Source organism: Hypomesus transpacificus, chromosome 12, assembly GCF_021917145.1.
Source record: "Hypomesus transpacificus isolate Combined female chromosome 12, fHypTra1, whole genome shotgun sequence".
In the NCBI taxonomy this organism is placed as follows: domain Eukaryota; kingdom Metazoa; phylum Chordata; class Actinopteri; order Osmeriformes; family Osmeridae; genus Hypomesus; species Hypomesus transpacificus.
This window is the reverse complement of record NC_061071.1, coordinates 583,469-596,405: the sequence shown is the minus strand read 5'-3', so window position 1 is coordinate 596,405 and position 12,937 is coordinate 583,469. Positions and strand designations below refer to the sequence as shown.

The 12,937-nt window shown below is 54.1% G+C and overlaps 1 protein-coding gene across 1 annotated transcript in view; it reads left to right on the top strand.

The window, feature by feature from the left end:
• The window catches only part of LOC124474861 (protein unc-80 homolog), a 43,957-nt gene that overhangs the window by 13,416 nt on the left and 17,604 nt on the right, over positions 1–12,937 (top strand). Inside the window, 20 exon segments of the mRNA XM_047031320.1 lie at positions 227–375; positions 1,360–1,523; positions 1,776–1,874; positions 2,640–2,848; positions 3,894–4,000; positions 4,199–4,346; positions 5,892–6,064; positions 6,339–6,551; positions 6,775–6,910; positions 7,001–7,134; positions 7,420–7,597; positions 7,849–8,052; positions 8,500–8,597; positions 8,773–8,973; positions 9,084–9,191; positions 9,536–9,674; positions 9,873–10,054; positions 10,555–10,686; positions 12,039–12,225; positions 12,693–12,821. Of these exon segments, the coding sequence (XP_046887276.1) occupies positions 227–375; positions 1,360–1,523; positions 1,776–1,874; positions 2,640–2,848; positions 3,894–4,000; positions 4,199–4,346; positions 5,892–6,064; positions 6,339–6,551; positions 6,775–6,910; positions 7,001–7,134; positions 7,420–7,597; positions 7,849–8,052; positions 8,500–8,597; positions 8,773–8,973; positions 9,084–9,191; positions 9,536–9,674; positions 9,873–10,054; positions 10,555–10,686; positions 12,039–12,225; positions 12,693–12,821 (3,090 nt within the window).

Sequence of the window (12,937 nt, the reverse complement as noted above, 5' to 3'; positions counted from 1 at the left end):
CCCTTTTTTAGTTTGCTTCCACATCTGTGCTTTTATTCTTTTGAGCTTCTGGAACTCCTGTTCCCCCCCCCCCCCTCCCTCTGTCCCCGTCCCCCCCCCGTCCCCCCCTCCCTCTTTGTTTGAGCTTGTGTGTTCCACCCCTGAGCAGCTGGACAGACAGTGTTTCCTCCTGACCGCACCACCCCTGTGTGATGTGTTGGTCTCTTCCACTTCCCCATGTCTGCAGACAAGGCTGGGTTTGGGAACAACTTCACCACGGGGGACAACAAGTCCCTGGCCCAGAACATGGAGGCCGTGGTGGTGGGCTGCATGTTCAAGTCTCTGATCACGCGCTGCTCGTCCACCACCCACGAGCTGCACAGCCCCGAGAACCTGGTGAGAAATGCCTCATCCCCCTCTTCCTCTCTCATCCCCACTCACCCTCCTCATTCTCTCTCACCCCTCTCTCATCCTCCTCTTCCTCTCTCATCCCCCCTCCTCATATTCTCCTCTTACTCCCTTTTCCCCTCTCTCTCTCTCTCTCTCTCTCTCTCTCTCTCTCTCTCTCTCTCTCTCTCTCTCTCTCTCTCTCTCTCTCTCTCTCTCTCTCTCTCTCTCTCTCTCTCTCTCTCTCTCTCTCTCTCTCTCTCTCTCTCTCTCTCTCTCTCTCTCTCTCTCTCTCTCTCTCCATCTGTCTGTCTGTCTGTCTGTATCTCTTTCTCCCTCACTTTTCCTCTATCTCTCTCTCTCTCTCGCAGTCATTATTTCCCTGTGGGGATTTCTACCATCATATCTATGTTGTGAAACATGTCTTGTTGAATTATTAAAGGCTGACTGGTAGTGTGACACAATGGAGCCTTGATGAATTATTGAAGAACACGTACACTAAGTATGAACAGACAGTTGTCTGAAGCTGGAAGAAGGAACAAATCATGATGAGAACTCAAACTTGTGATCAACGATTTTTGCCACAACACTGTAGTGCTGGGCTGGGTGTAGTATGTTACCATAGCGCTGGGTGGAGTATGTTGCCATAGAGCTGGGTGGAGTGAGTTGTCATGGCGCTGGGTGCGTCTGTCTGTATGCTGTAACAGGATCCCTCACAGCACTGAGCCACAACGTGGTGTGACATCACAGAGCTCTACCACTGCTGTGCTGTGAAGAGAGATTGGTGGAATATGTCACACACACACACACAGACAGGGTGCTGGAGATTATTATCATGTCCTGTTCCTGCTGGAAATGTGATTTCCTGTTCTCTCTCTTTCCTCTGTCCGTCTTGCACACACACACACACACACTCCTCTATAAACACACACACACTCCTCTGTAAACACACACACACACTCTCTCGCTCCCTCGTTTCCTCGCCTCCTCCAGGGCCTGTACTGTGACATCCGCCAGCTGGTGCAGTTCATCAAGGAATCCCATGGCAACGTGTTCCGCAGGGTGGCACTGAGCGCGCTCCTGGACAGCGCGGAGAAGGTCACCAGCACCAAGAAGCCCGAGGAGAAGGAGGAGCCTAAGCCCCACGTGCCAAAGAGGTATTCCGATTCAACCAATCACAGAACTAGGACAAAGAAGAGCCGTCCGCCATTGGCTGGATAGGTGTCAGTCGTCTCTAAGGACTTTGTCGACACGTATGAGACAGAGCCAGTGTGCTTATATGTTTGTGTGTGTCCGTGTGTGTTTGTGTGTGCGTCTTTATGTGTTTGTGTGTACGTTTGTGTGTTTGTATGCATGTGTGCCTGTGCGTGTGTGTTTGTGTGTTTGTGTGCCTGTCCGTGCGTGTGCAGGTCAGAGGCAGGGTCCTCAGGAGAGAAGGGACTGGTGTCCACCACTGCAGACGAGTGTCGCAGCCTCATCTCCAGTAGACCCCCACAGACACCAGAACAGTGAGTGTCTGCCCCCCTGTGCCCCCCGTGCCCCCTGTCCCCCCATCCCCATGCCCCGACATGCCCTGACACGCCCTAACACTCCCCAACATGCCTCTACTCGCCCTGACATGCCCCAACATGCCCCAACACGCCCCAACACGCCCCAACACGCCCCAACACGCCCCAACATGCCCCAACACGCCCCGACCCACTGACATTCACCCATCTCCCCCACCTTTCCTTCCTTATCCTCTCTTATAAACCCCTGCATGGTGGACACAGTCCTTCTACAATCCTGCAGTCAGATCTTTCAGTGACATTACCAACACTACAGATGCCAATCGCAAAAACCCTCTGAAGAACGTGATCTGAATGCATCTGAACGTCAGCTTTGGGTTTTACGTGTTTTTTGTCGTCTTGAGTATTGTGTGTAAAATTAATTAAACTTGACAGCAATGCATAATGCATTCATATTGTGTTACAATCTTTCTCTGTCACTATCTCTCATCACCTCGCTACTGCTCTCACTCCCTTTCTGTCTCTCTCCCACCTCCCTCTCTTCCCCTCTACCTCCCTCTTTGTCTTTCCTTCTCTCTCTCTCTCTCTCTCTCTCTCTCTCTCTCTCTCTCTCTCTCTCTCTCTCTCTCTCTCTCTCTCTCTCTCTCTCTCCTCCCCCCCTCTCTCTCTCCCTCTCACCCCCCCCCCCCCCGCTCCCTCCCCCCCCTCTCTCTCTCTCTCTCTCTCTCTCTCTCTCTCTCTCTCCCCCCCCCCCCTCCCCCCCAGTGAGGAGCAGGTCCCAGGGGCTCTTCTGGGCAGGAAGGACTTCTGGAGGAAGATGTTCAAGTCCCAGAGCGCCGCCAGCGACACCAGCAGCCAATCAGAGCAGGACACGTCAGAGTGTACCACCGCTCACTCGGGCACCACCACCGACAGACGCTCGCGCTCGCGCTCGCGCCGCATCTCCCTCAGGAAGAAACTCAAGCTGCCCATCGGTAGGTGCTCCGTGTGCCCACAGCGCTCCCCAGTGGTGCTCTGGTGGAACTGCAGAACTGAGGCGCCACGACTGTGTAGCGTCTGGTGGTAGTGGTGCTTGTACTGCCCACCGTCTGTTGTGACGACACAGCGGATGACGTCGGTGAAGTTGGTGTTTCAGAAGTGTGTGTTTCAGAAGTGGGTGTTTCAGAAGTGGGTCTTTCAGAAGTGTGGGTTTGAAGGACAGGTCTATTCACCTGTGGTGTTTCTCTGTGCTCCATCTTGTCCACAGCATGCCGTAGGACTGTTCAACTACCAATCACCCTCTCTGTGTTACGTATGTGCAAGTGTGTGTGTGCGTGTGTGTGTACTGACCATCGACCCATTGCACGTTGACTCTCCCTGTGTTTGCCTGTGTCGACTTCCTGTGTGAAACAGAACAGAGGAGGAGGTCGCTTGATTCCAGCCTGCGTGAGCTCTGATGTCGAAGCGTTGTGTTTGACGCTGTGTGTGTGGGTGTGTGTGTTTGATGCTGTGTGTGTGGGTGTGTGTGTTTGACGCTGTGTGTGTGTGTGGGTGTGTTTGATGCTGTGTGTGTGGGTGTGTGTGTTTGATGCTGTGTGTGTGGGTGTGTGTGTTTGACGCTGTGTGTGTGTGTGGGTGTGTTTGACGCTGTGTGTGTGTGTGTGTTTGATGCTGTGTGTGTGGGTGTGTGTGTTTGATGCTGTGTGTGTGGGTGTGTGTGTTTGATGCTGTGTGTGTGGGTGTGTGTGTGTTTGACGCTGTGTGTGTGGGTGTGTGTGTTTTACGCTGTGTGTGTGTGTGTGTGTGTGTGTGTGGGTGTGTGTGTTTGACGCTGTGTGTGTGTGTGTGTGTGTGTTTGACGCTGTGTGTGTGTGTGTGTGAGCTTCCCTTCCCGGTGGCCTGGCTTTGAGCTCAGTGTCTGCTGCTTGATGAGTTCATGACCCAGTACGGCTGTACGGCTTTCTCCCTTTGCACCCCTCCCTGTTCACCCTCCTCTTCCTCCTCTGACATTATATATTGTGTGTGTGTGTGTGTGTGTAGGTAACTGGCTGAAGCGGTCGTCCCTGTCAGGCCTGGCTGATGGGGTGGAGGACCTGCTGGACATCAGCTCTGTGGACCGCCTCTCCTTCATACGCCAGAGCTCTAAGGTCTGGTCACACACACACACATATGCAGAAACATACACACATACACACACACACACACCCCCCATTTAGTTTTAATTCAGATAATAACTATTGTTGTTACGTTGATGCTCACTGCTCCTTTTTGTGTATGTGTGTGTGTGTGTGTGTGCGTGTATTTGTGTGTGTCTGTGTGTGTGCCCCTGACGCCCGCCCCCGCAGGTGAAGTTCACCAGTGCTGTGAAGCTGTCTGAGGGGGGCACTGTAGAGTACGGCCGTGACGAGGAGGAGAACTTCTTCAAGCGGCTGGGTAAATGGAGATCTGGCCGGAGGAACCCGTCCAAGCTCCACCACACAGAAGAGAAAGATGGTAGAACATGGGGGTGTCCTCCTCCCCCCCGTCACCCCCTCCTCTCTCGTTCTCCTTTCACCTCCCTCTCCTCCTCCAGTCTCCCTGTCCTCCCCCATTCCCCTCTCCTCCCCCGTTCTCCCCCTCCTCTCTCGTCCTCATCTCTGCTCTCCGCCACCAACCCCGACCACCCAACCAACCTCTCCCTCTGTCTACTAGTCTGTCCTGCCCTGTCCAGTCCTGTCAGTGTGTGTGTGAAGCATGTTGCTGCTGGCACTACCTGCATAGCTCCATGTCTCCCTCCTGTCTCTCACCCTGTCTCCCTCCTGTCTCCCTCCTGTCTCCCTCCTGTCTCCCTCCTGTCTCCCTCCCTGTCTCCCTCCCTGTCTCCCTCCTGTCTCCCTCCTGTCTCCCACCCTGTCTCCCTCCTGTCTCCCTCCCTGTCTCCCTCCCTGTCTCCCTCCTGTCTCCCTCCTGTCTCCCTCCTGTCTCCCTCCCTGTCTCCCTCCTGTCTCCCTCCTGTCTCCCTCCCTGTCTCCCTCCTGTCTCCCTCCTGTCTCCCTCTCTGTCTCCCTCCTGTCTCCCTCCCTGTCTCCCTCCTGTCTCCCACCCTGTCTCCCTCCTGTCTCCCTTCCTGTCTCCCTCCCTGTCTCCCTCCTGTCTCCCTCCTGTCTCCCTCCTGTCTCCCTCCTGTCTCCCTCCCTGTCTCCCTCCCTGTCTCCCTCCCTGTCTCCCTCCTGTCTCCCTCCTGTCTCCCTCCCTGTCTCCCTCCTGTCTCCCTCTCTGTCTCCCTCCTGTCTCCCTCCCTGTCTCCCTCCTGTCTCCCTCCTGTCTCCCTCCCTGTCTCCCTCCTGTCTCCCTCCCTGTCTCCCTCCTGTCTCCCTCCTGTCTCCCTCCTGTCTCCCTCCCTGTCTCCCTCCTGTCTCCCACCCTGTCTCCCTCCTGTCTCCCTCCTGTCTCCCTCCCTGTCTCCCTCCTGTCTCCCTCCCTGTCTCCCTCCCTGTCTCCCTCCTGTCTCCCTCCTGTCTCCCTCCCTGTCTCCCTCCTGTCTCCCTCCTGTCTCCCTCCCTGTCTCCCTCCCTGTCTCCCTCCTGTCTCCCTCCCTGTCTCCCTCCTGTCTCCCTCCTGTCTCCCTCCTGTCTCCCTCCTGTCTCCCACCCTGTCTCCCTCCTGTCTCCCTCCTGTCTCCCACCCTGTCTCCCTCCTGTCTCCCTCCTGTCTCCCTCCTGTCTCCCTCCTGTCTCCCTCCCTGTCTCCCTCCTGTCTCCCTCCTGTCTCCCTCCTGTCTCCCTCCCTGTCTCCCTCCTGTCTCCCTCCTGTCTCCCTCCCTGTCTCCCTCCTGTCTCCCTCCTGTCTCCCACCCTGTCTCCAACCCTGTCTCCCTCCTGTCTCCCTCCTGTCTCCCACCCTGTCTCCAACCCTGTCTCCTCTGTTGGCCATGTGTGAAACACCCTCAGTCTCCATCTTACACTCTGCTTAATCTGTGGTGCTTTTTGTCAATTTTGTCTTTTAGTTGTCAGGTTTTGGCGAACGAAATCATGTTTATCCCCCCCTCCCCCCTCCCAGGGCCTCACGGGTTCCAGGAGCGCCTGGCGGCGAGCCAGGAAGCCATGAAGAACAAGAACGTGGTGAACCTGGGCGCCATCCGCCAGGGCATGAAGCGCTTCCAGTTCCTGCTGAACTGCTGCGAGCCGGGAACCATCCCTGACGCCTCCATCCTGGCTGCCGCCCTCGACCTGGTGAGGCAGGTCATGAACCATGACCTCTTCTATTAGCCAATGCTTTTTCATTCACAGCCACGTACAGGGGGGATTTGAACCTGTGTCCTCTGGATCGGGAATTTAAAAGTGGTGAAAAAGTATTTTGTTACAAACCTAACATACTGAACTGTACAAACCTTCCCAAAGCAGCAGAAGACTCCCATTATGGAGATCAAAATGTACTCGAATAGTCCAATTGTCCAATCCAGACCAACAGGAAGTGACACGTACTTCCTGGTTTGACCTCAAACAGGAAGCTCCTGTGGTGGCCAGGGCCTCGCTGTTCCTGGAGTGCGCCCGCTTCGTCCACCGCTGTAACCGCGGCAACTGGCCAGAGTGGATGAAGGGTCACCACGTGAACATCACAAAGCGAGGGCTGTCCCGTGGACGTTCTCCGGTGGTGGGGAACAAGAGGAACCAGAAGCTGCAGTGGAACGCTGCTCAGCACTTCTGCCAGTGGGGAGACGTGAGTCCACACAGCAGAGAGAAGCATGAGCACGCTAGCACAGGCACTGCCAGCAGCACTGTTCAGGAGGATGTGAAGGTAGTTATTGTCTCTGTCTGTCTGTGTGTGTGTGTGGGTGTGTGTTTGTGTGTGTGTGTGTGTGTGTGTGTGTGGGTGTTTGTTTGTGTGTCTGTGTGTGTGTGTGTGGGTGTGTGTTTGTGTGTCTGTGTGTGTGTGTGTCTAGGCCATCGGTACGAGGTTGAGTGAGCTGTGTCACTCCGACAGCGAGAGCCCTGCCAACATCCTGGGCTTCATCTACGACGAGGAGACCAAGAGAAGGATGAAGAAGGAGGATGAGGAGGAAGACTATTTAGACGACAGTAAGAGGAAGGGTGGAGAGAAGGAACACAGTCTTCTTCACTTCCAGGTTCGGCCGCTGAAATGTTGACGCTTTCTTCTTCTGTCGATAGACACGGTGAACCCTACAAAGTGCGGCTGTCCGTTTGCCCTCAAAATGGCCGCCTGCCAGCTGCTGCTGGAGATCACAACGTTCCTCAGGGAGACCTTTCCCTGCCTGCCCCGGCCGCGCACAGAGCCTCTAGTGGTCAGTAGCAGGACTGCACCAACACATACAGAGCTCCTAGTGGTCAGTAGCAGGACTGCACCAACATCTCTCACCCAGGGCCAGATGTACAGTAAATATGCATCTAAGCATTCTGACCCACAGTAGACAAAATTAATTAAAAAGTATATATATATATATATATACATTATTATATATTTTTTATATTATATACAGTTTATTAAAAAGCATAAATATGTATGTAAATGATGTACAATTTAAAAGTATTAAAGGTTATTTAATGATGAACTGCTTCCTCTCCTCCAGGACCTGGACAGCTGCCGTCTGCGTCTGGACCCGGAGCTGGGACGTCACCGCTACGAGAGGAAGATCAGCTTCGCAGGCATCCTGGACGACGAGGACGGCCACGACTCGCTCAACAGCAGCAGTCACACGCTCAAGTCTGACACGGCCTGCGAAGACAAGAAAGCCCAGGAGCCCCTGGGTGAGAGGGGGAGGGGGTGGGGGTGGGAGGAGGGGTGGTTGTGGGTGAGAGGAGGGTGTGATAGAATGCCACAATTATTTCATACTTATTTCATCCTCATTTATCTCTTTCTCCTCCCCTTTCCTCTCCTCCCTTCCCCTCCCCTCCTCTCCTCTCCTCTCTCCTGTCCTCTCCTCCCTTCCCCTCCCCTCCTCTCCTCTCTCCTGTCCTCTCCTCCCCTCCCCTCTCTTCACCTCCCCTCCCCTCCCCAGCCCCCATCAGGAAGATCCGTATCGCGGGCTCCCGGCTGCTGCAGATCAAGGGGGCCAGGAGTTTCCGTGTTAAGAAGGGGGGGTCTCTGTCCTCCATCCGGCGTGCGGGGAGTCTGAAGAGCACCAAGATGTCCCGGCAGGACTCTTCGTCGGAGAACGACGAGGGCCTGCTGTCCCAGAGCAGAGACACCGTCACGGACATAGGCAAGGACTGGCTTCACCTAGACTAGGGTTATAACATGGACATAGGCAAGGACTGGCTTCACCTAGGCTAGGGTTATAACATGGACATAAGCAAGGACTGGCTTCACCTAGGCTAGGGTTATAACATGGACATAGGCAAGGACTGGCTTCACCTAGGCTAGGGTTATAACATGGACATAAGCAAGGACTGGCTTCACCTAGGCTAGGGTTATAACATGGACATAGGCAAGGACTGGCTTCACCTAGACTAGGGTTATAACATGGACATAGGCAAGGACTGGCTTCACTAGGGTTATAACATGGACATAGGCAAGGACTGGCTTCACTAGGGTTATAACATGGACATAGGCAAGGACTGGCTTCACTAGGGTTATAACATGGACATATGCAAGGACTGGCTTCACTAAAAAGTATGTGTGTGTGTATGTGTGTGTGTGTTCTCCACAGGGAGTCCCTGGAGTACCAGTGAGCCCAGCATCGAGCCGGAGGGGCAGAGCTCTGGGGGAGCTGAGGACAACTACCACCGTAACATGTCCTGGCTCCACGTAGGTGCCGGGATGGAGCGTGTGTGTGTGTGTGTGTGTGTGTGCAGTTCAGCTAAGTGCATCTGTGGGACTGACTCTTTGCTTGTGTGTACATCCTTGACTTGTAGTTTACCTACAGTATATCCATCTCCTCCCCCTCCTCTCCTCCCCCCCTCCCCCCTTCTCTCCCCCCCAGATCATGATCCTGCTATGTAACCAGCAGAGCTTCATCTGCACCCACGTAGAGTTCTGCCACCCTCGCTGCTACCAGCACCACAGCCGCTCCTGCGCCCGGCTGGTGCGCTCCGTCAAGCTGCTCTACGGAGACACGGTGGACAGTCTCCGCGACGACGGAGCCTCTGGGAACATTGGGGCGCGCCCCAAGAAAAGCAAAGAGGTGCCGCTTTGAGTTCTGATTGGCTGTGCGTTGTACGACTGCAGAGTTCTGATTGGCTGTGCGTTCTGCGACTGCAGAGTTCTGATTGGCTGTGCGTTCTGTGACTGCAGAGTTCCGACAAGTCGTGTCTGCGAACGCCGTCGATGAAGAGACGACCTGCTGAGTCCAGCTCGGAGGGCAAGAAGGACACCAGCATGCTGAAGTACATCAGGAATCAGGTAGCCTGCCTGTCTGGACTGCACCCATACACAGCCCTCTTCTCCCCATCAGCATCCCCCTCTCTCTTTCCCTCCTCTCCATCTCTCATACTCAGATTGCTAATGAACGCTATGCTGTGTGTAACAACATGATAACCCATGCTAAAGCTGCTCTCTAACCAAAGATAATCGTCATGTATGAGCACGCTAACCCATGCTCTAGCACCTCGCTAACCAATGCTAGCCTTTCTTCATGGACAAGCTAACCCATGCTCTAGCACCTTGCTAACCAATGCTAGTCTTTCAGTGGCAACAGGCCAGCCAATGCTACCGTAGCATGCTAACTCTCTTGCCCCTCCCACCAGGTGATGAGCCTGTCCCCGGCCCCTCTGTCCCTGCTGATCAAGGCAGCGACCATCCTGACAGATGACATGTACGGGGACATCCAGCCGGCCGCCTGGGAGCTGCTCCTCAGCGTGGATGAACACATGGCGGCTGCAGCAGGTGACCAAGGCTGGCGTTTACGTTTCAGTCCTGTGTTCCCACGCTTCGATCCAGAGCGATAAACGATACAGATAGCACCTGTGGAAAGTGTGCGGTCCTGGAGAAGCAGGTCATTTACGCCGTAATGAGTTACGGAAATATCCCCTTCCCTCCTTCCCCCCTCCCCTCCCTGCCCCTCCTCCTTCCTCTCACCCCTAGCCGCCATGTTCCTGCTGTGTGCGGTGAAAGTACCGGACGCCGTGACGGAGATGATGATGGCAGAGTTTCAGCACCAGGAGGCGTGCCAGCGCATCAACTCCGTTCACAAGTTCTACACCCTGTGGCGCTTCCGCTACCAGGTGTGGCCACGCATGGAGGAAGGGGCACAGCAGATCTTCAAGGTACAGAACCAACCACCAACACCACCCTCACCCCAACACCCCCGTCATCCTAACCCCCATACCCCCATCATCCTAACCCCAACACAACCCTCACCCCAACACCACCATAATCCTAACCCCAACACCCCCATCATCCTAACCCTAACACCCCCATCATCCTAACCCTAACACAACCCTCACCCCAACACCCCCATCATCCTAACCCCCATACCCCCATCATCCTAACCCCAACACCCCCATCATCCTAACCCTAACACCCCCATCATCCTAACCCCAACACCCCCATCATCCTAACCCTAACACCCCCGTCATCCTAACCCTAACACCCCCATCATCCTAACCCTAACACCCCCATCATCCTAACCCCAACACCCCCATCATCCTAACCCTAACACCCCCGTCATCCTAACCCTAACACCCCCGTCATCCTGACCCCAACACCCCCATTATCCTAATTCAAACAGTACAGTCATGTTCCTGAAGTATCTTGTGTGTTTCAGATTCCTCCGCCCAGCATCAACTTCACCCTCCCCTCTCCTATCCTGGGCATGCCCTGCGTGCCCATGTTCGACCCGCCCTGGGTACCTCAGAACACGGGCAGCGTCCAAGACCCAATCAACGAGGACCAATCTGTAAGTCCCACCCCTGAAACCTAGGTTACTGTTGATGGATGGTTTCCATATCAGCAGTGACAATAAGTGCTTTGATGAAGACAAGTGGTCAGCCTTACTGCAAAGCACATTTGGTCATAATATGACCATAACGCATGCAAATAACAACAGTATGTATAATGAATCCCTTTCTCACTACAGTCAATAACAGTTCACATCTTAACTTCTTGCTAATGCTAGACTTGATTTGCCACCACATTTATGGTAACATTTGGTACTGTCATGCCAGTTTGATGTTGTCTCTGTGTTGCAATTCCACCAAGAAATAACCTTCAATGGCAAATTAAGAAACATACAATACCGTGTCTTTAGTTAGCATAGATGCTAAACTGACAGTTGGGCAAAAGGCCGGAAATGTTGGCTTGATTTCTTGGCGTTTTTACCCCCATGAAGCTGTCTGTCTAGCATGTCAACACTTAACATTGTTTAGACAGCTCTAAGTCAAAGTGATCACTGACAGAATACCATGGTCCTATCTGTAATTTATATATCTATCAACTTTTCTTTGTTTTTAGTTCCCCACATTAATTCAGTCAATCTATGCCATAGTAAGTTGTGATTTACGTACGGACAATGCTTGTTTGGGTGCATCATGTGACCTGAGTTAACCTCTTGATGACTGAATGAGACCAGACAGATACATAAGGAGAGGCCAAACCTTTAGGGGATCCCATGGGCCATACTAAATGCATCCTACACACACATCACATCACACACACACACACCACTGGACTGGAAATGTGCTTGGACCTCATTGTGAAAACAGCATGTGTCGTTGGGCATCAGTATGTACCTGCATGAGTGTTGCCGATGGAAACCATTTGCAAGTCCGTTTCTTCTTTGTGTTGATGGTGGTGCCTCCATCCATATGGGGGAATGCTTCAACGCATAAGAACCTTGGATAAGATATGTTCTCCTGACCAAGATCCTCCCAAAACACAGACACACGGAACGTCCCTGTTCCACCAAGCAACTATTTTCCATAAATTAATCGTTGCAAACTGTTTTTGGCCTGTCTTGGTGACCTGTACGATGACCCACGTTCAGGAGAATATAGCAGCATGAGCCATACAGGTACCCATGCCCTCCATGTGCTGTAGAGGAAATGGCTAAGTCCTGTCACTGTCTAGTTGTTTACATTACCAAATGTTGACCTCTACAACCTCAACAAGACATAAGAAGTTTAAAAATGTCACAACTCCACACAAAGTTCCAGGAGGCCCTGTGCTGTGGGGGCTTCCCTCTGGGCCCTGAGTGTCTGTGTGCTCTTCTGACCCTCTGAACCCTGACCTCTGACCCCTAACCCCCTGCAGAAGTCCTTCTCGGCGCGGGCCGTGTCCCGATCCCACCAGCGGGCGGAGCACATCCTGAGGAACCTGCAGCAGGAAGAGGAGAAGAGACGTCTGGGCCGCGAGGCCAGCATCATCACCGCCATCCCTGTGGCTCAGGAGGCCTGCTACGAGCCTAGCTGCAGCCCCCCACCAGAGCAGGAGGAGGAAGGTGGGGAGGAACACCACACCCAACACTAACACCACCCAACACTAGCACCACACCCAACACCACACCCAACACTACCACCACCCAACACTAGCACCACACCCAACACTACCACCACCCAACACTAGCACCACCTACCCCTATCATCTCACCCAACACTAGCACCATACCTAACCCTTAGGTTTGATCGTCGCCATTTTATCAAGTCTTTACTCAGAGCACATAGTGGCCATTCTTACAGTTGTGGGTTGCATAGCCGAATTGAGATGCAGGAAACTGCTGTGCGTCTGTTTTCCTGTCTGACTCCTCCCCTCCCCTCCCCTCCCCTCCCCTCCCCTCCCCTCCCCTCCCCTCCCCTCCCCTCCCCTCCCCTCCCCTCCCCTCCCCTCCCCTCTCCTCTCCTCTCCTCTCCTCCCCTCCCCTCCCCTCTCCTCTCCTCTCCTCTCCTCTCCTCCCCTCCCCGCCAGCAGAAGAAGTGGTGAACCTGGCGTCCCGCCGCCTGTCCGTCAGCCCGTCCTGCACCTCCAGCAACTCCCACAGGAACTACTCATTCAGGCGCGGCTCTGTGTGGTCTGTCCGCTCCGTGGTCAGCGCTGAAGGTGAGAGAGAGAGAGAGAGAGAGAGAGAGAGAGAGAGAGAGAGGGAGAGAGAGAGACAGGGCGAGGGGGAGAGAGATTATTCAAAGAGATACTGCAGGTGTGCAGGTTTGAAGTAC